Source organism: Halteromyces radiatus (genome assembly GCF_025201355.1).
Source record: "Halteromyces radiatus strain CBS 162.75 chromosome Unknown BX664scaffold_2, whole genome shotgun sequence".
Taxonomy (NCBI): domain Eukaryota; kingdom Fungi; phylum Mucoromycota; class Mucoromycetes; order Mucorales; family Cunninghamellaceae; genus Halteromyces; species Halteromyces radiatus.
In genome coordinates, this window is record NW_026251688.1 from 310,875 (window position 1) to 331,993 (window position 21,119).

The window sequence follows — 21,119 nt, forward strand, 5'->3', positions numbered from 1 at the left end:
TATTTGTTCAATTATGTAAAAGTCAACAGAAGGGTAAAAAAAAAAAAAAAAAAGAAGAGGACGATTCCATAATTGAATGAGACTATCCGGTCATTTCTACATCTTCTTGTTCCATTTTTTCTGCCATCATGGCTACAATAGCAGCACCTACGATTCTTGAATGCTTGACAATACCCACTGATAATTTAGCCGCCATTTCATCTGGAATCAAAGTCTTCAATGCTTCACATACACGAGGATGGAAGGATGGATAATCCTTATAAATATCACCACTAATGGCTAATAAATAAAAATAAAAATAAATAAATAATAAATAATAAAAATATGATACTTACAAATAGCAAAACCTTGTGATCGATCAACATGATCATTATATTCAAACATATATTTCACCACACTAGCAATACTGGCACCAAGTAATGTGGCCGCACGATTCCCAACCCATTCACAAGCCTATATAAAAAAAAAAAAAAAAGATGAGATGTATTCATTCATCCCTTCTTTCATCTATATTTACTTTTTTAACAATTTCTCGATCATTTAAAGTCGTTGGCCCCACTTTGCACATTTCCTCCAGCACGACCCGCGTGTCCTCGAGGGTATCCAAATCTTCATCGGCTTCACACACATACATGTAGCTTGTATCAAAATGGTAAGGCACACGCACCAAACAATCATCATCGTCGGTTGTAAATGTCAACACTCCTTGATCCAATAGGTATACCAAGATCTGTCGTACTAATTCCCCCAAATACATGCCTGCTGTCATTTTTTCAAAGATATGAATCCCTTGATTATTAGACTCGGTATCCAGTTGATGATCAAACCTTGTCATTGGCAAGTATTGTTTGCTACCAAAATTACACCATTCCGTGTTGATGATCATCTCTGTATCTCCAGATAATTCTTGTAAATGTTGAGCCAATAAACCAGTCATGTTAGATACCACATCATAATAAGCACAATTGGTTCCTAACCATATATTCATCATTAGTAAACGTCTTTCTTTTTTTTTTTTTTGTCTTATTTACCAGCAGCATGAACAATACCAATTCGAGTGGATGGATGTTGATATGCATGAGCCAATAATGTACATACAGCATCTAGATTCAAATAAAAAAAAAAAAAAGTTAAATGATTCATTCCATGTATTAAAAAAAAAAAATTACCATTGGCAATAGCGACAATCTTGATAGCTAGACCTTTTGCAATGAATTTCTGATGAAACAAATCAACAATATCACAACCAATAGCATTAGGGAATTCAAAACCATGTTCAAGAGCAATGATGGTACCACGATCCAAACCTGTCTGTCGTACTGCAAAACCAATACTGATGGCCATAGAATAAGACCTTTGAGGTGATCCGACGCGTCGTTGGAAATCGGCCACACAATCTGCTACATAATCGATCAAGATACCAATGTCATCACCAGCTGTCAGATGATCCGGGATTTTATATTGATATTGATTAATAGCCAACTTGCCACCTTCTCCTTTCAATTTCACTTGACATACATAAATATCCACACCACTGATTTCAAGTGCCAAATAGGTTCCCTTTTCATTCCCATTTGGATGACCTATTAAAAAGAATAAAATAATAATAAAAAATCTGAAAATACAATAAAATATATTACCTGTCACAAAAGAAGGAATCATTTTTAAAACACTAGAAGTATGATGTTGTTCATTCTGACGAGAAAGTCCAGTTTTCATTTCATCTCCAAACCCTCGAATTAAAATATCAAGTTTGTCATCGGATACTTGAAACATGGTTTCAATATCATCTATCATAGTCTTTTCATGTTGTTGTGATGAACGTTGTGTTGCATTGTCTTTGGTTACATTCGATGATGTTGACATGTTGTTAATGAAGTATGGCAAATGTCGGTGAGTTCTGACTCTTTATGGGACGAATAAGTTCACAAAATGATATTTAGTAATGGAATCAAAGTATAGATTAAGAGTGATGAAGACAAGAAAGAAAGAAAGAAAAAAAAAAGAAGAAGAATGATAAAATGATTATGAAAGGAAGAAAGCAAAAAAAAAAAAAAAAAAAAAAAATTTAAAAAAAAATTAGTGGGAAATAAAAAAAAAAAAAAAAAGTACCCCAATATTTTCCATCCCAAGTTGAAACCACACTTTTGACTAAAAAAAAAAAAAAAAACACTATCAAAAAAAAAAAAAGAATTATTTTCTTTATTAAATATTTTATTCTAATCAACTTTTTATTCACTATAATAATCCAGAAAAAGGATCTTTGGTATCTTGATCTATTTTATCTGAAGAAGACCCCACCTTGGCCAAAAAGTCACCAGGTATTTGCTGTTGTTGCTCTCCACCCATCGCATGGATGCCGGAATTCGAACTCAACCATTCATCGAAAAGGCCGCCTTTTTGCTGTGTATTTCCTGAAGGTGATGTCATTGCCATTGAATCAATACTGAGTACATCATCCATATTGTTCACCTGCGTTGGTGATTCGTTCCAATCCAAATCCAATAAATCCCCAATAGTATCTTTGTCTTGAATGTTATGTGGAGTCTCTTCTTCGTATCTAAAATTAAATTTAAATTTAAATGCAAAGGTTCCTTCTCACTTTCTTCTTTTTTTTTGATCTTACCTCGCTTGTATCTTGTTCACATGATCAGCACTATATTTTCGACCATAAATAAATGATTCAGGAGGTTTGTGGTATACTGATGCCAATGTACCAATATGATAAATCAATTCATCCAATAATCCTGCTGACACAACTTGGTTTTTTTCACTAATAGGCGGTTTTTCAGATAAGAGAATGACTTTGGCTGCTTGTGGATCAGTGGATAAAAGTCGCCAATAGATATATCCTCGATCTCGAATATCTGCATTGTTGACACATTGAGTGGACGCGTGTAATACCTTTTGTACAAATACTTGCGTTTCATCAGGCTTTTTCAAAAAAAGTTTGATCGTCGCAGTAAGCAGTTGTAATTGTACCTAAAAAAAAGTCAATCTATAATCGATGTTTTTCTTTTTTTTTTTTTTTTCTCTTTTACCGTGCTATTTTCATCATGGAAGAAATCAAAAAAGTAGGTCATCAAATCTATCACATTGTCAATCCGATCTGCATATTCACCGAGCATCCAAATCATTGCGGCCTTGGCTTCTGGTTCATCCAATGTATCGAGATTTTCACATAGTGTTGGTAGAATACCTTCGTATTGATGGGGGTATTTTCGAAAAATGTTCTTGATTACCACTATCGCCTCTTGTACTACATAGCTGACTTCAGTGTTGATAAGTTCTAATAAAATATCTATACAACTTTCAGAAGCCTCTTCAACCTTGATTGCGCATTGGCCAATAGCTTGAATTGATTTCCGCACAAAATCAACATCCACTTCTTTGGCATATCTAAAGAATATATTATATTAGTTCACTTATTTCGAATCAATAACACTTACTCTTTCAATTCTATCAATAACTGATCCACATTCCTATCATTACACAATTGGACCAAAATCACCAGTTTTTCCAATTTGACATAGAGAGGATCATTATACTTGCAAAAAAATACTCGCATTTCACGATCTAAAATATCACCATGTTTTTGTAAAATCAGTCCAATATTACGTAATGCAATATATTGTACTTCAGGAGGATTGGCCAATAATGTCGCTAACAATAAAAAAAGAAAAAAATTAAGTAATTAAAATTGTCATATTCGTTTATTAATTTTACTTACCTAAAGAGGGAGTCATTTTCCTACGAAAACTAGCAATCACATCTTGATCACCCATATAGTTCATATACACCAAAATCACCTTGATAGCAGACAAGACAACTGCTCCATTGACATGTTGAAGACGAGGAAGGATACGATCACAAATACCTTGAGCTTCTTTAGGGTAAGTTGGATGATAATCTGTGAGGGCAGCCAAAATGGCCACTTGACCCCATCTACACAATATAAAAAAAAAATGATTAGTTCCATAGTAGCCTCCATTCTTTTTTTTTTTTTTTTTTTGAAAAAAAAAGTATTTTACTCGGTACATTCATTCAAAGCGTATAATAACTTGTTGAGAGAACCAGAAGTGACTTGGAACACTGGAGATTTGCCATCTAGATCGTTGATGTCATTGATATCCAATAATGCAATAATAGCATTGGCTACCACCATAGGATTGATATCTGAAATCATATCGCGTAAATACGGTAATAAATCCATTGTCAATTCAGGAGATTGACTATCATAGAGTTTGGCCACACATAAAGCTGCTGTTTTCCGAACATAAGGGCTTTCATCTTGTAAACAACGACGTAAAGGCTCCATCAAGTAATCCATTATTTTATTCACTCGAATACAACCCATGGTACGAATCGATAGAGCTCGAATCAAAGGATTAGGGTCTTTTGTATCCTACATCCAATTTAACAAAAAAAAAAATGTATACGTGAGAATCAACTTCCATTTTCATATTATCATTTTATACCTTAACAAATGTATTGACGGCCAAAATCACCAATTCTGGTTGTGTTTTCGCATAATTCATCAGGTACAAATATACTAGTTTCTTGAGTTCGATATTTTCAGTTTGCATGTTTTTGAGTACATCAGGAAATAAGGTACTAACATCTACGTCACATAAAATAGTTGAGATTCTTCATGGTGTGTCTAATTTGCAAATTGGAAAAAAAAAATAAGTTTTTACCTTTTCCTACTGTCATGTTGGCAATCACTTTCTTCACTGCATCACTCCGGACGTAATGTTGATCACTGTTCAACTCTGCTTTCAATTCATAATTTTCGCCTAAATCAATGAATTAAAAAAGAAAAGATACGGTAAATAAAAACAAAAAGTATTGTTTACGCGATAGAGAATGAATAATATATTCTACCTCGTTTATTGGTTGTGAAAAAACGATGTCGATACATAAAGTGTGTCAATGATAGATAGAAATTAGTTTATTCAAAAAAAAAAGAGAAGAATAATAAAAAAAGAAGGAAAGTGATACAAAGAAAAAAAAAGGGCGCGCATAAGAATAATTTAGTCGAGCTTGAGACTCAGAGGAATTCATCTTTTTTTTTGATCAGACCCAAAAACAAAGGATTCACTGTTTAGATTCTTTTTTTTTTTTTTTTGTAGCATTAAGATGATGATCATGTTTTGTAATAAGTACTTGATGTTACGATAATAATAATAATAATAATAATAATAATAAAATAAAGATAAAATTTTGGGCGATTGTTTATTCGAGTTAATATAAAGTCATATTTGAATAAAATAAAATACACTATATGTATCTATATTCTACTATTTTCTAAACTAAAGAGGAAATGATGATGGTAGTTCATTTAGCGTTACCCAGGAGCCACCACAAGGAGGTAGAACTACATTGACTCCCAATATTTTTTTTTTTTGTTTACTCACCTTTTATATTCCTTGCCAACCATACGACTTGATATCACCAAGCATAGAGAATTACTATAGAATAGAAAAAAAAAAAAGAGAATGATTTTTAGTAATAACTATGTTATACTGTATTCATTGTATAATATTCTTTATATATTACCTTCCACCACTCGCCCCGCGAATAGATAATTCACAGACTACTTGAATCCATTTGATATCTTGATTGGACTTACATTTGAGAGCTGACTTGATCTTGCATCAATTTGATATCTTATGATTTGCAGTTGAAAGCAGGTTTGATCAAGACCTAACTCCAACAGAAGATCGTAAGATATCAAATTGATGCAAGATCAAGTCAGTTCAAAAGTAAAGTTCAAGCAAGATATATCAAATAGATTCAAGTATCTATTAAACCATTTAGAACTAAAGAAAAAATAAAAAAGAATGGAAATGAGAGGATGAATAGATTATTCATATAAAATATGATAATAAAAATGAGATAAAGTACTTACATAATTCTTTGCTTTCTTTGCTTGCAGCAACTACAAAAGAAGAGTAAAAGAGAAAAAAAAAGCAGCACATAAAGTAGTTTACCACACCCATATTACTTTTGTTTTACCTTTACTTGTTCCTTGTATATGCCTTGTTTATCCCCATCAACCAACCATAAAACATTGACAAGACAAAGAGGTGCTATAATCAGAGCTTCGTATGGTATCGATCATATCTATTATAAAAAGAGAAAGAATGGACGTATTAAAAAAAGGTAGTAGTTTATGGTAAATTTCATTGATAATACTACCTTTCCTTTGGACCCACCGTCATCACCATCATCCTTCATACACAGAGTTTCTTATTTTGCCAGCAAAAGAAGAAGTCCTCTATCATATCACCATTTTTGGAAAAGTCTCTTGTCGACCCAGGGTGCTAATATAATAAACAAAACACAATGATTTTAGTAACTATTCATTCTTGTTGTGAACAGTTAATATTTATACAATATAAATTTACCGGTGATAGATTGTCGTTGGGGGGCCACACAGAAGTTGCTTCCAAGCAACAGATAAGAAAAAAAAAAAAAAAAGAAAATGTGAGTATACAATGACTTGGTATATTCATTTAAGTACTTACAAAACCTTCCAACAAGAGATGATTGTGCATGAGCTGGTCCCCAAAGGAAAAACATAATAAAGTAACGACCTAAATAATCAAAAGAGTAATATGTATTAGTAAACTTAGTTTAAAGGTTGAAAGAAAAGAGAAGAAGAAGAAAGAAAAAAAAAGTAAAAATTCTTTGCTCTTAAGACTTTAAATTTTACGCGTTTCAAACTCCACGTGTCACGCTCTATCTAATCGTCTTCGTTTTTTTTTTTTTTTTGGTAGTGAGTGGTAGATGTATCAATGGTATGGATACTCATCGTTTCTTTGTTATTATTATTATTATTGATACACTTGTCATGATGATAGCTCCACTGTTTTCATGCAGTAGGACATGTACTACACCAAATCGATCTACGTTCTAATATGCTAGGTTTGATAGGAGTAGAAATTCAAACAAGCCCCGCCAAAAAGGGACAATATTGCATAGTAGTTTAGTTTAATATTCAGGGACAATAAAAGTAGATGGATGATGATGATGATGATTAACTCTTACTATCGTAAAGATTCAAAGTAATGGCTCCATGATGATAACGCTAATCACGTAAAAAGTAAAAAAGTTCACATCTTGCGGTTTTTATTTGATTTAATCGCCTATTCATCCAATGCATATCTGTTACGGATTGTTGATCATGACAACGGTTTACTTGCACGTAGGCGTTATGGCAAAAAAAAAAAAAAGTGGTAGATGATGATTGACACGAAAACACGCTTTGATTGGCACGAAAACACGCTTTGGTTGGCACGAAAGTAGTAAAAAAAAAGACGCGCTATGATTGGCTCCTTGACTTCTTTTTTTGAAACTATTTAAACTCGCGGTATTTTTTGATCTTTTTCTGCTTTTTTCCCTTTTCTTTTTTTCTTTGTCTTTCCCCCTTTTTTTTTTCTTTCTTTTGTCCCCTCATCTTCATTGCCTTTGTTTCGAGTGTTGGACTATTATCCTTCATTCTTAACACCTTCATTACAAGAACCATTGCTTAGCACAATGTAATGTAGGCATAAAGGTATCGCCCTCGTTTTTTTCTTGTAATTGTAAATAACCATTGCTTAGCACAATTTACAATGTTACTTGAAAAAATGACTTTTTCCATAGCGTAAGTAAGGAGATCCCGCTAACTCATTAGACGGATTTGCTGAAGAAAACCTAGGTTAAAGTCATGTTGTGGAGTAGGAACTTGGACAGCACTGACTAGTGTCTCCCTGTGATCTCTGTCAACCCACTATCCTTTTTTTTTTTTCTATGTATCCCCTTCGTTATCCATTTACTCCCCGCCGCAATCATCCTCCCCACTACGACTTCCTACGACTTCCTACGACTTCCTACGACTTCCTACGACTTCCTACGACTTCTTACGATTTGGTGGTTGTTATAAGTATAAAATATGATATTGATTATGATACTAACACATTATTATTGTAGCGCCAAAAAGAAAGTGTGTGATGCACTTCTTATTCATCATGATGATTCCCATCCTTGTACAGATGCAAATGGCGTTCCATGATTTATTTGATGGAATGGGTTTTTGTAAAGCTGATACCTTTGGAGCTGGCCAAGACACCTTCTTTGACTTGGAGCATATATCTGAATGAATGTTTTTTCTATAGATCTCTTTATGATACTGTTTATATATATTTCACTAGTTTAGTCTCTATTATCTTTTTTTTTTTGAATAAAAATCATTCTATTTATATCATTATCGTCTTCCATTTTTTATTGTTTCTCATCTGATTCTAGTTGTTTGTGATGACGGGTAGTGTTAGTATAGATCATATATTTATTGTTGTGAAAACAAATTGATACTGACTTAGGCATCCAGCATCATATATCATCCATCACATATTATCCATCACTTATCTTCCATCACTTATCATCCAATTTATGACCCCCAAAAAAAAAAAAGAATCGCGCATTTGACAGTGATTTATTTTGTTCAAAAGTAATAAAAAAAAAAGTGAATATAAAAATATAAAACTAATGTAGCCATAACTATATAGTAGAGTCTTGCCATGACGGTAAAACGCAAATTGTGGTTTGTCCCAGGTAGGCACATTTCTCTTTCCACCAGAGTGTTTCGTTTCCGTTCATGCATGATTGTAGTCCTTAAATAATTGGAAGAGTAATATGTGTTTAGTAAACTTAGTTTAAAAAGTTGGAAAAAAAAAATAGAAAAAAAGAAGTAAAAATTCTTTGCTCTTGACACCGTGATTTTTACGCGTTTCAAACTCCACGTGTCATTCTCTGTCCTTTTTTTTTATTTTTATAATAATAGCAGTAATAGTGATATACATATATCATATCTTTAAAAGAGAAAAAAAAAATACATTGGTACTTAATGTCATGATGAGAAAAGAACGTTGATATTTTTTTATGCAGTAGGACATGTACTACACTAAATCGATCTACACATTTTAATAGGTTTGACTGATTTAGAAATCCAAGCAAGCTCTACAAGGGACATTTTAAATAATTCAGGGACAATAAAAAAGTAAATGGATGATGGTGATGATGATGGTGATGATTGTATTCTTATAATAACTCGATATGATGAATCATGAATATTAGGCTCTTTTCATCATATAACAAATATAAGTTATCGTATAATGCGGATTTTTAAACAAATAGCCTATTTTGGTTTAATCAGCTATTCATTACCATGCATATATGTAATACGAATGATAGTCTCGATAAAGATAAATGTTATGGTGAAGGAAAAGTAATAGATGGATGGATGGCAAAAATGTAGTTTGTTTTTCATATGAAAGCGTGAATAAGGAAATACGCGCTATGATTGGCTCTACCAATTTTGTAAGCGTGATTTTTTTTTCTTTCCCTTTCCTTTGTCCTTTTTTTCTTATTTTGTTCTCTCTCGCTTACTTTTGTCAGGGTGTTGGGCTAGTATCCTTCACTCGGAACGCTCTCTTCATAATAGGAATACAGCAACATGGATCATCATTTTATCTATTTTTTATAAGGCTGAAGAATCAATCATTTATCATCAACGCCAATATCTTTGAAAATCATCATATATACATCTTTATAAAGTTGATCAACAAGTATATTTAGACTTTTTTTTTTTGTTTAAAATCAATTGAATAAAATAAAAGACGAACAGCATACTACATTAGTTTTCCCATTATTGTCTATACTACTGTAAAAAGGGTGAGGGATAATGATAGTTATTCTTTTCGCATGACTATAGATAGTGTCCAAACAAGAAGAAAGTGAGATGATGAAGGAATCAATACAATAGAAGAAACCAGACATAGAAAAAAAAACGTCCTTCAAAAAGCACTTGCACATAATTGACTTGCATTTACAGTTCGGTCAGGTTCAATTGTATATTGTTCCATCCATTCGTGTTAGAGTAATTTTCGATGTGTAGAATTAATTTTACATTGTTTTTCCTATCTGAGTGATATGTTATCAAATATAAAAAATAAGAATACATTATTATATTGAAAGTTAGGATGCCTCGACAATCCGCTCACCAATCTTTACTTTTTCATCGTTATAAATAACCTCCAGTTTAGTTCAGCCTTATATTCTTTAAACAAACAATACGGTATTGTAGAAAAGATTGTATAATCCAACCATCCTAAGTGAACTATAAACTTACGATACAATTGTTCAAAAAAAGGGATGATTTTATTGGGTAATATAATTGTGTCGTTCTAAACTATGTGGATAGTGACCATGGTCGACCATTGACTGCCAAGGAAGGAGCTATTGAAGTGGGAGATGGATATATTTTTGATGATGTTGATGTTGGAGAAGATGGCGGCGATGGCGATGTTGGTGATGATGACGATGATACTGGCGATGGTGACGATGATGCTGGTGATAATGACGGTGATGCCGGTGATGCCGGTGATGATGATGATAATGATGATGATGATGAAGATGATGATGAAGATGATGATGATGATGATGATAGCGAGGAGGGTACTGATTGTGTGCTGGTTTCCTTGTTCGATTCTTCTTTTTCTTGATCACTTACTTGTTCACTTTCCAGAGCGAATGATCGAGAATGGATGGTTGCCCGCCAGAGAAGGTCCACTAGATGAGCATGGCGTTCACGTAGTTTGGACTCGTCGTCTTCGTTTTTCAATGAGATGTCTTGTAAAAGATCTGCCAGGTCTGCATAAGGAGAAGAATAAGTATCATCATCATCAGGATTATCCTCATTGTCGTTTTCTTCACTGCTTGATAACAATAAGAGAGATGTCGCACTAGCCTTTGATGGTAAGGATGTTGTTGTTGTTGTTGATTTGACTGCACTATCCGTATGTGAGTTTTTGGCTTCGCTATCTTGCGTATCGTCATTATCGTTATTGTCATCTTGATTGTTCTCGTCTTCTGTCACAGTATCTGATGACGTCTTCTGATGATGGTGATCGTTATACGGTGAGCTGAATACATTCATCATATGAAGCATTTCCTTTTTAATTTCATGAGTGCCGTTGTTGTGTGTTACAGAAAGTGGAGTTACATCCGTCCTACTTGTTTCGAACTTGTTGTTTGGCTGTGGTGGAAGTTGTGGATAACAAAGTGTAAAGTCAATTTCTTCACAAGGTGCTGGGCCGTCGATGGATGGTAATTGAACAGCTGGATTGGTTACAGGAGTAGCGCCAGGTTTCCAAAACGAAGGTACAATGCTGTTGGTGTTCAATTTCATTTGATCATCATAAACTGGTGGAGAAGCGCCAGAGAATGAGGAAGAGGGCGAAGAAGAGGAGGAAGACGGAAATAATGACTGGTCATTGCTGCTTTGAGTATTATCGAGTGCTGAATTTTGATATAGTTGTTTTGACGACATTGACGGTGTTAAACATTGGTTAGACCACGACAATATGGAGGATGGGATAGCAGGATTAAAAAGTTCGTAGCTTGGATACAAAGGTTGATCATGATTGTCATTTTTGTTATTGTTTAAATTAGATTCAGAAGTAGTAGACATCAAAGTAGCCAAACTTGAATAATCTATGGGAGAATTGATTTGCTGATCCTGTGAAAATGGTGGTGAAATAGTAGCGTCAGGGTAAATACAACTGTTAGTTTGAATATTTGCTGAGAGTTGTTCAAGCCAATGCTGTAATGCACTGATTTCATTCGGTTCAGTTACTGGTAATGCAAAATCATCTTGCTTTTGTAACATAAGATAAGAGATCGAATTGAGTCGTTGCATCATATCTATAAAGAAAGAAATAATAATAAAACGGATTAATGATCATGTGCATTTTTTTTTTTTATACGTCTTTACCTATATCATATTCAGGAGATAAATTATTATTTTTCAATACATCTTGTACCAACTGACGCAAAGGATCTTGAATTTTATTTCCAAAATAGCCATATTTTGATTCATCCGACTCCATACGGTTGCTACTACTATCCGTTCGAGTACTTCCCATACTAGGACTACTACCAGACAGTAAGTCAGAAAAGTCAGTGATATCTAAGAACAAAGTATAAAAGTGAGTACAAATTAGATATGTTTTATCAACTAATTTTTATTAATATATAATTATTATTACCTTTGTCATTGGTAGAAACTTGTTGGGGTCCATGTGTCGTTGTTATATTTAAAGGGGAAGACGGTTGTAAGGTGGGCTTCGAAGGTTGTTTCTGAATAACTTGTTGTTTCATTGTGATACGGCGACGTCGAACAGGTTTGTATCCAGGTTGGTTACTGATCAACGAAGCTAGATAAGGATAAATAATGTTTAGTGCCAAGAGATTTCCAATAAAATAAAAATAGGAGGATACCTTGATGCTCAATAGTATGAGTTTTTTCATGTTTTTTTAGATCTTGAGGTCGTTTAAAAGGTTTTCTACATTGCTATTAACAAAAAAAAAAAAAAAAAGATAATATGAGTTATCATTAAGAGTATCTTGGAAGAAGTGGTTTCTTGGCGGAGAATGTCTTAAAAAGGAAGTATATCGACTTACCACACAGATATGAGCTATAAAAGGATTATGAAAAAAAAAGTAAGTATATCACCAATATAACGAATATCAAATATAAACTTACGTTTGAAAGGAAGATGTACTTTGAGATGACTTGTAAGATGGTCTCGTTTAGCAGCAGTGGCACCACATTCGTTCCAGTAACAAGTCAAACATAAATTATTAGTAGATCGACGTCCTACATGGTCATCAGATAAATGTTCAAATAAAGATTCGACATTATCAAATAATTGTCGACAGGTTTTCCAACGACATATATATCTGTTCCTTGGCATAGTTAATAAAAGAAAAAAAAAAAAAAGATAGAGAAAGTGAAAAGAAAAGAAAAGGAAGGAAAAGAAAGGGGACAAGAGAGAGAGAGAAGAGAAAAAGACCCTAAATTGGAATCTCCGAAGACATTTTTTTTATTTCTTCATATGATGAGAAAAACAAAGCACAATCAATTGGAAATCATGTATTCAGGAACTAGATCATTATAATATGCAACATAGGATAAATATGAATAATAATAAATTGTATATACAAATAAAAGAATATTATCTACACTAACTATTTTTACTTTGAATGATGTTTTCTAATTTTCGAACTAGAAAAGTTTTTCAAACACAAGACATAACGATCAATATCGGTTGGTGATCCCTAATAATATATATAAAAATTAGTTTCTTTTTTCTTTTTAATAATTATTATCTTACCTTCTTAGCACGTGGTATAAAATCATCATGTCCTTTCAATGGAACATAATCATAGTAACGCTGGATTCTGTCTTGCCTATTCAGTTGATCTTGTAATTTTTTCCTTTTGTTCTGCATTTCTTCAAGTCTTTCCAAAGCACCTAATAGTTGCCATACAATCGTCCTAAATTCTTGGAATCTTTTAGGTAATGTCTTACATCCACGGTGAAGAAATTGAATAAATCGTGAGGATTCCAATACTGGTAGATAAGAGTCAAAGCGTTCCCGAAGTTCTATTATACAATCATGTTGCAATGTAATAAGTTCCATATTCTGTTCTGTATTGCGTTGTTGGCTGGTATCGAGAGAAGTATCAGGTAATAAAGATGATCTAAGTTTAGGTTGAGAAATTAGTTTATTTAGTATCATTCTTAAGAAAGAAATAAATAAAATATTAAACTTACAGACAAACATTATCAAACATCTTGTGAAGAGCCATTCTCTTGTCATGAGATAACCTTTGTTGCACAGCTAAGGATGTGTTGTTTTTCTTCGGTATAGGACTGTAATATGTAGTTCTCTCGTAATCGTCAAGCTGCTGTTTTCTTCTTTTTACAGTTTTTCGATCGGTTGATTCTACTGTCCATTCGTCATTTTCATTTGCTGATTGATCTTGATGATCATTATCTTGCTGAACTTTCATATCTTCTGGTGTGTAAATATTGAACGTGACTACATCGGAGCTTTGCGTCTCCAAAGGAACTTGTTCTTCCTTCTTTTTTGATCTTCGTTTTCGTCGCTGTGGTCGTTGTGTAGCTGAAGATGGATGGTTCTGATTTAATGGGATACGATAGCGAAAGTAACTGTATGAAGATGTACCATTGTTTCGTTTTTGTTGATTGATAGACCGGCTGCCAAATTGAGACTCTGTTTCTTCTTCTTCAATTTCTTCTTCTTGTTGTTGTTCTTGCCGTTTTCCATGTTCAATAGATAAAGTAGGTACTGGAGGTACAATGGGTCGACCTGTCATTTTAAATCCGTAAGAGCTAGTTGTGAATCTATCTGAAGGCATTGTACGTCCTGATGTAAAAGGTTGTTCCGTAAATGCTGCATCACTAAAGATAAAACTATTTTCTGTATCATCATCATGTTTGAATCTGTAATGTTTTTGCTGTTGGTATCGATTGGTCAGTTTAAATGCTACATCGTTATCAGTAGAGTCAGTATTGGTGCTGATAGGTGATAGCTGGCGAATCGTATGTCGTTGATGTAAACTAGATGATGAGTTTGAGATAGCAGGTAGATCTTGAGAAGGTGGTATAGAGATCGGAGCACCTGTCAGTCGGAATAGGCCAAGACTAGAACCAGTTAGTGAAGTAGAAAGTGATGTATTATCATCGAATCTTGGTGGAATTGGGATTCTATTGGATTGTCTTTGTTTGCGTTTAGTAGGTATATTGTTGTTGACTGATTGCTGTTGAGTTTCTTGAACAAATTGGTTATCGTTCATAATATTCTGATGTAATTCATTCAATTCTTTGAGTTGGTACTCTGGCAAATCAGGTTCAGGCGATGGACTCCATTCTGAATAATTATCATCGTCATCGTCGTAATCGTCGCCGTTGTTGTCGTAGAATTGAGTATAAGAAACAGTATGTTGCTTAGCTATTATAGTTTAATAAATATAATTAGTCAAAAAAAGGGGGGAGTTCGTTTTAATGAATGATATATTTATGATAAAAGTTCTTACGTTGTGATGAGGAAGGATGTTCAGAGAGTAAATGCTTAGAATAATCAGACCAAGAATGAAAGTTATCTCCACAGTGCTAAGAAGAATAATGTATCAGTTTAATAATTAAATTTCCTTAAAGAGAAAAATAATACTTACAACACAAACAGTTGATTTTGTCCTACTTCGTGTTTCTACCATTGAAGAAAGCAATGTAAAAAAAAAAAAAATCGATGAGAAAAAGAATAAGAAAGAGAAAAAAGTGCACTTGAACTTTTGGTACCCCGCTGGAATTTTTTTCGCGGTCACCGCTTTGGCCTCGTCTTGGAGAAGTACTTCTTTGGTCCTCTTTTTCTCTCTCTTTTTTTTTAAATCAATTCTCTTTACTTTTAAAACACTAATGTCTCTTGAACAGAAAAAACGCGTTTGTTATTTTTATGATGGTAAATAACAACAAGTATAATTACAAAACATTCTTTTTCTTAAATGATAAAAAAAAAATGTTGCTAATGAATCACCTTTTTCTTTTTTTTTTTTTTTTTTTTTTGTCTTATAGCCAATGTTGGAAATTATCATTATGGACCAGGACATCCCATGAGACCTCATAGGATTCGAATGACACATGGACTTGTGATGAATTATAAATTATATAAAAAATTAGAAGTATTTGTAAGTGTATTATAATAAAAAAAAGATTGAGTGACTGATGATTATTATCCTTTAAAATATGTATATAGCGAGCTAAACCTGCAAACAATTGGGAAATGACTCAATTCCATACTGATGACTATATAGAATTTCTTTCAAAAGTGACACCTGAAAACATGGATCAATATCAAAAAGAACAAGCAAAATGCAAGTAGGAAAATGATATAAATAGAAATCAAATTGAAATAATCTTTTATTATTACAATAGTTAATGTAGGAGACGATTCACCTGTATTTGAAGGATTATTCGAGTATTGTGGACTTAGTGCTGGTGGATCTATGGGTAATAATAAGAGAATTGATTTATCAAATATTAGATAGATAGATACTAATATGATAAATATTCTTTTTTTTTATAATAGAGGGGGCTGCTCGATTAAATCGTGGACTTTGTGATATTGCTATCAATTGGGCTGGTGGATTACATCATGCAAAGAAATCAGAAGCATCTGGATTTTGTTATGTCAACGATATTGTTTTAGGGATTTTGGAATTATTACGATATTATCCTCGTGTGTTATACATTGATATTGATGTTCATCATGGTGATGGTGTTGAAGAAGCTTTTTATACAACGGATCGAGTCATGACTGTCAGTTTCCATAAATATGGTGAATTCTTTCCAGGTACAGGTGAATTGAAGGTAATAATAGAACAATAAATAAACAAAAAAAAAAAAGGAAAAAAAAACAAGTTACTGATCCTGATTGTTTTATATATATATGTACATATAATCGGGTATCATTCTAGGATGTTGGCGTTGGCAAAGGAAAATACTATAGTGTCAATTTCCCTCTTCGAGATGGTATAGATGATGAAAGTTACAAATCCGTTTTTGAACCCGTAAGAAAATCATAAGGGAGAGAGATAAGAAAAAAAAAGGGGGGAATGGGTGGTAAATAAAGATAGATAGAAAAAAAAGGGGGTAACAAAAGTAACTAATTAATGTATTGTCATTAAATAGGTGATTGACAAGGTGATTGAATGGTATCGACCATCTGCTATTGTACTTCAATGTGGTGGTGATTCTCTTAGTGGAGATAAGTTGGGCTGTTTCAATTTATCTATGAAGGGTCATGCAAACTGTGTACGATATGTTAAGAAATTCAATCTTCCAACCTTAGTGCTTGGTGGCGGTGGCTATACTATGCGTAACGTTGCACGTGCATGGGCTTATGAGACTGGTGTAGTTGTGGGTGAAGATATTGGTCCAGGTAAAGCAAAAGAAAAAAAAAAAAAGAGGATGACGACTGTTATTAATGGTTTACTCAAATAATTTTTTACTTTTTTTTTTTTACTTATCTAGAAATGCCATATAATGATTATTACGAATATTTTGGGCCCGACCATCAATTAGATGTGAGACCAAGTAATATGGAAAACATGAACACTCCTGATTACCTTGAAAAGATAAAGTACGGATAGTTATTTATGCACAAGTTAGATCTGGAAATATCTTGTTATTAATTTGAATTCATTTATCTATAGAACTCAAGTATTTGAAAATTTGTCAAGAACACTATTCGCCCCTAGTGTACAAATGCAGGGTAATAGAAAAGAATAATAAGAAATCAAAACAAGAAGAATAGTTTGTCTAAAAACAATGAACTTTTTTTTTATTATTATTATTGTTCTATCTTTTTATAGAGGTACCTAGGGACCATGAAATATCTGACAATGAAGATGATGTAGACCCTGATGATCGAACTCCTCGTAAGTTACAATTAAAAAAAAAAGACTGTATGTGCTTATAATTAATAATGTCGATCATTGATGATTGTTTTGTTTTTGTTTTTTTTTTTTCTTCATATAGAACACTTACGGGATAAACGAGTGGTACCGGATAATGAATTTTACGATGAAGATGAAGGTGAAGCACAGGGCACTCTTTCCAATGCAAAAAGTCGGCATCATCATAATCACAAAATGGATAAAATCCACAATCGAAAAATCTCACCGGTATCATCACCAACAGTAGAAGCAACTTCAGCTATGAACGATGAAAATATAGAACCAATGACAATAGATATTCCTCAATCAGTCTCTGTGACAGAAGATGAAGAAATGCAAATTGCCGAAGCTTTACAAGAAGAAAATAGAAGAGAAACCGAAGAAAACATCAAGGCAGATCTTATGGATGTCGATACCAACTCAGTTGCAGAATCTGAACAAGGTAATGATGTGAACAAAACAAAGAGGGGGGGGGGATAAACGAGGAGATAACTGCATCAATTAACCATACATTTTTTTTAATTAGTGTCGGTAGAAAATAACATCAAGATTGAACCCAAGAATGAAGATGACGATAATGACAATAATAAGAATACCATTGAAACAACCACAGAATCTTTACAAGAACCGTCGTCACTGAAATCCAATATCAAATCGGCTACTGATAGTGAAGAAGAAGGGGAAGTGATTTCACCTATGCCAGCAACAGCAAAATCATCATCATCATCACCAACTACTTCATCTGCTATTGCGGAAGAAACATTGGAAGATGGTGAAATTGCGGATAGTCCACAAAAATCTTAGGATGATTATATTGATTTGATTTTATTAGTTAGTTATTTAGTTAGTTAGTTATTTTGCCTTGTTTATCAACATTATTCAAAATAAAAAAGTATGAACCTCTGTATTTGGTGTTGATTTGATTTTATCTGATTTTAGGAAGGTTTCCTTTTTTTTTTTTTTTTTTTTGTCATATTCATCATTCAATGTATGCATAAATAGATTGATCTAGCAGCAAATTAACTAGTACAAGTTCTACTTTTATAAAGTTCTTTGTTCAATCATACCCCGCTTTCAAATCAAACTTTTTTTTTTGGTATTGGCATAAAAGGTTCAGGAGAAAAGCAATGTCAGGTTTTTTCTTGTAGGCTATAAATCAAGGGGTGGAAAGAAGGGGGGAGCATTGATGAAAGACTAATAGTTTATTAGGGAGTTTATCTCACTTTTTTTTTTTTTTATCTTATTAGCCATATAAAAAAAGACTTTACTGGTCCTCTGCCCCTGATTTTCTTTTTTTGTAACCACAACAAGGGGGAGTAATGAGTAGAACAAAGCTGTACTGGGTTTAAACATAAAATTCACATTGTTAAAAAAAGGAAATCTCAATTTTCTTTCTTTCTTTTTCATTTTCTTTCTTTTTTTTTTTCTTTTTTCTTTTTTTTTCATCAATACTTATTATCATATGCCATCAAAAACTACACCTACGACTATTGAACCATCTTCATTATTAAATCAATGTATAGATGATCAATCCATACAATTAGTTTCAATCCTTGGCATTGGAGCTTATGGTATCGTTTATCTTGGACAACATATTCGAACACAACGAAAATATGCAGTGAAATTATTGACCAACACCAAAGTCAGTTGTGGCGAAATTGCAATTCATTCACATTTATCGAATCATCCGAACATTCTGACGTTTGAAAAAGTGATTCATGAACGCGATTTAACATTTATCTTATTGGAATATGCTCCTGATGGAGATTTATTTGCTTCTATCACTCATCCTACTCATGGTTTGGTTGGTAATAATAATGCTATTCGATATATCTTTTTACAAATCTTGGATGCTGTTGAATATTGTCATCAACGAGGTGTAGCTCATCGTGATCTCAAACCTGAAAACATTCTTATGTTTCCTCATTGGAAGGTGAAATTAGCTGATTTTGGTTTGGCCACTTGTCAATCAGTTTCCGCAGAATTTGGATGTGGTTCTACTTTTTATTTCTCTCCAGGTAAAAAAAAAAAAAATCGTCAATCGAAAAAAAAAGAAATAAAATTAGACTTATCCTTTTTTTTTTCTTCTCCTTATTAGAATGTCAAAGTGGGATGATTCGTAATAATCAACGCATCAAGGGTTACAGTACTCAACAAAACGATATTTGGAGTCTGGGGGTCATTTTAATCAACTTTGCCGCTGGTCGGAACCCTTGGAAACAAGCTAATATGCAAGATGCTACCTTTGCCGCATATGTTCAAAAACCAAGACATTTTTTCCGACGCATCTTACCTGATATCTCTGATGAATTGGATAGAATCTTGGGTCGTATCTTTTGTCTGGATCCAGCTTTACGTATCTCTTTACCTGAACTTCGTTTACGGATCTTGAAATGTCAATCATTCACTCGACAAGGTCATGTCTTATCATCATCATCTATCATTCATAACAAAATCAACACAAGCAATAAAAAACATCGACATCATCATCATCAACAAGAGCAAGAGCATCGTCATCAATTGGAACATCAACAACAGGAACAACAACATCAAAAAATGACTAAACCTTCATCGACAGCATTGAAATGGTCAGGATCAACAACAGAAACAATGTTGGCTTATATTCAAGGTTATACTGATGAAAACACTCATTTGACGGGTACTCCTAAATCACGGCCAACTCCACCATCAACACCACAGACTACTCCTTCTCACCCTTCACCTATCATCACTACTATTCCAAGTAATGCAAAACATTATTCATCCCCCTTGAAGCCACAACAAAAGCATCCTAAACAGCAAAAACAACGACTTGATCAACAAAGTGTGAACTCATTAATACAATCTCTCAACCATTCAGAGAATACTTTGGTGCCTTGTGATTCCTTATCATCTACCTCATCTCTCTCATTATCTTCTGAATGTTCTTCCATGTTGGCTACACCTGATGGATCAAAACCACCCAATTCTCTCTTATCTTCGGCTCCACCACCTCATCATCATCAACAACAAAAATATCCTCGACATCAACATGATTCCGCTATTGATTTACAATTTGATACCTGTTATACCTGATTATTTTTATCTCTTTTTTCTTTGTATTCATATATTTATTTATTTTATTTTAGTTTGTTTTCTATTTTTGAAAAAAAAAGAGGGGGGAAATTTCACTCCTTCTTTCCTCCCACTATTCTTTCTTTTCCCCTTGTACTTGATCTTTTAAGTGATATTATTATCACTTTTTTTCTTCTTTTATAATACAACACGCGCACTCCTACCTCTTCCTTTTGTTTGTTTTGCCTCAATCTTTTTTTTTCTTTTATTGAAAATATATATATTTATATATATATTTCCCCTTGATACCTCCTCCCCTTCCTTAATTAGCAATCTCGCTTTATTATAAGTCAACCTTCATCTCCTTTTCCATTCTCATCCTTACTTTCTCTTCAAAAAATAAAATAAAATAAAATACAAAATCAACTCTCTGCTTTTTTTTTTTTTTAATCAATCGATTAACAAGCTCCATTGTATTTCCAGTTTTTATATGGCCGACTTTTATATGTAATTATCAGGACTAGAATGAATAGCCTTATGGACCCCATTTCTCCAAAAAAAAAAAAAAAAAAAAAAAAAAAAAAAAAAAAAGGTCTCCCTTCCTTTTCTTTATATGTCATCTGTCTTTCTTTTTTTTTTTTTTTCTTCTTTCTTTCTTTTGTCTAAACGGACACCTTATTAAGAATACAAACTAATTG

General features: G+C 33.1%; 8 protein-coding genes across 8 annotated transcripts; 3 read left to right on the plus strand and 5 right to left on the minus strand.

Moving 5' to 3' along the window:
• Positions 1 to 15: 15 nt before the first annotated feature.
• Positions 16 to 2,026, minus strand: BX664DRAFT_323491 (uncharacterized protein). Its single transcript, XM_051543674.1, has 6 exons — positions 1,641 to 2,026; positions 1,170 to 1,583; positions 1,032 to 1,103; positions 518 to 972; positions 336 to 453; positions 16 to 279 (listed from the first exon to the last, which is right to left on the minus strand). Exons 1-6 carry the CDS (start codon positions 1,864 to 1,866, stop codon positions 83 to 85), a joined length of 1,482 nt encoding a protein of 493 aa, XP_051402496.1. The 5' UTR covers positions 1,867 to 2,026; the 3' UTR covers positions 16 to 82.
• A 128-nt stretch (positions 2,027 to 2,154) lies between these two features.
• On the minus strand, positions 2,155 to 5,019 carry BX664DRAFT_323494 (adaptin N terminal region-domain-containing protein). The gene is made up of 9 exons (XM_051543675.1): positions 4,885 to 5,019; positions 4,698 to 4,796; positions 4,479 to 4,621; positions 4,032 to 4,405; positions 3,731 to 3,945; positions 3,450 to 3,663; positions 3,042 to 3,399; positions 2,627 to 2,934; positions 2,155 to 2,560 (listed from the first exon to the last, which is right to left on the minus strand). The coding sequence occupies exons 1-9, from the start codon at positions 4,919 to 4,921 to the stop codon at positions 2,239 to 2,241; spliced, it is 2,070 nt and encodes a 689-aa protein (XP_051402497.1). The 5' UTR covers positions 4,922 to 5,019; the 3' UTR covers positions 2,155 to 2,238.
• A 2,337-nt stretch (positions 5,020 to 7,356) lies between these two features.
• On the plus strand, positions 7,357 to 8,237 carry BX664DRAFT_382739 (uncharacterized protein). The gene is made up of 2 exons (XM_051549079.1): positions 7,357 to 7,930; positions 7,978 to 8,237. The coding sequence occupies exons 1-2, from the start codon at positions 7,798 to 7,800 to the stop codon at positions 8,145 to 8,147; spliced, it is 303 nt and encodes a 100-aa protein (XP_051402498.1). The 5' UTR covers positions 7,357 to 7,797; the 3' UTR covers positions 8,148 to 8,237.
• Positions 8,238 to 10,166: 1,929 nt separating this feature from the next.
• Positions 10,167 to 12,076, minus strand: BX664DRAFT_55580 (uncharacterized protein). Its single transcript, XM_051549624.1, has 2 exons — positions 11,819 to 12,076; positions 10,167 to 11,748 (listed from the first exon to the last, which is right to left on the minus strand). The coding sequence occupies exons 1-2, from the start codon at positions 11,967 to 11,969 to the stop codon at positions 10,235 to 10,237; spliced, it is 1,665 nt and encodes a 554-aa protein (XP_051402499.1). The 5' UTR covers positions 11,970 to 12,076; the 3' UTR covers positions 10,167 to 10,234.
• Positions 12,077 to 12,244: 168 nt separating this feature from the next.
• BX664DRAFT_258562 (uncharacterized protein) lies at positions 12,245 to 12,800 on the minus strand (the record flags this gene model as incomplete). The annotated part of the gene is made up of 3 exons (XM_051540553.1): positions 12,245 to 12,397; positions 12,508 to 12,521; positions 12,590 to 12,800. 3 exons carry the CDS (start codon positions 12,798 to 12,800, stop codon positions 12,245 to 12,247), a joined length of 378 nt encoding a protein of 125 aa, XP_051402500.1.
• A 163-nt stretch (positions 12,801 to 12,963) lies between these two features.
• On the minus strand, positions 12,964 to 15,152 carry BX664DRAFT_323502 (uncharacterized protein). The gene is made up of 5 exons (XM_051543676.1): positions 15,088 to 15,152; positions 14,950 to 15,025; positions 13,664 to 14,864; positions 13,221 to 13,590; positions 12,964 to 13,164 (listed from the first exon to the last, which is right to left on the minus strand). Exons 1-5 carry the CDS (start codon positions 15,127 to 15,129, stop codon positions 13,081 to 13,083), a joined length of 1,773 nt encoding a protein of 590 aa, XP_051402501.1. The 5' UTR covers positions 15,130 to 15,152; the 3' UTR covers positions 12,964 to 13,080.
• A 125-nt stretch (positions 15,153 to 15,277) lies between these two features.
• Positions 15,278 to 18,285, plus strand: BX664DRAFT_323504 (uncharacterized protein). The gene is made up of 12 exons (XM_051543677.1): positions 15,278 to 15,371; positions 15,485 to 15,597; positions 15,666 to 15,783; positions 15,845 to 15,919; positions 15,999 to 16,279; positions 16,387 to 16,479; positions 16,601 to 16,850; positions 16,943 to 17,051; positions 17,125 to 17,183; positions 17,284 to 17,349; positions 17,450 to 17,809; positions 17,894 to 18,285. Exons 1-12 carry the CDS (start codon positions 15,329 to 15,331, stop codon positions 18,169 to 18,171), a joined length of 1,845 nt encoding a protein of 614 aa, XP_051402502.1. The 5' UTR covers positions 15,278 to 15,328; the 3' UTR covers positions 18,172 to 18,285.
• Positions 18,286 to 18,777: 492 nt separating this feature from the next.
• Positions 18,778 to 20,094, plus strand: BX664DRAFT_274204 (kinase-like domain-containing protein; the record flags this gene model as incomplete). Its single annotated transcript, XM_051541240.1, has 3 exons — positions 18,778 to 19,385; positions 19,466 to 19,783; positions 19,997 to 20,094. Coding segments are annotated over exons 1-3 (972 nt in total), but the record flags the coding sequence as incomplete, so codon positions are not given.
• Between the last annotated feature and the right edge of the window lie 1,025 nt (positions 20,095 to 21,119).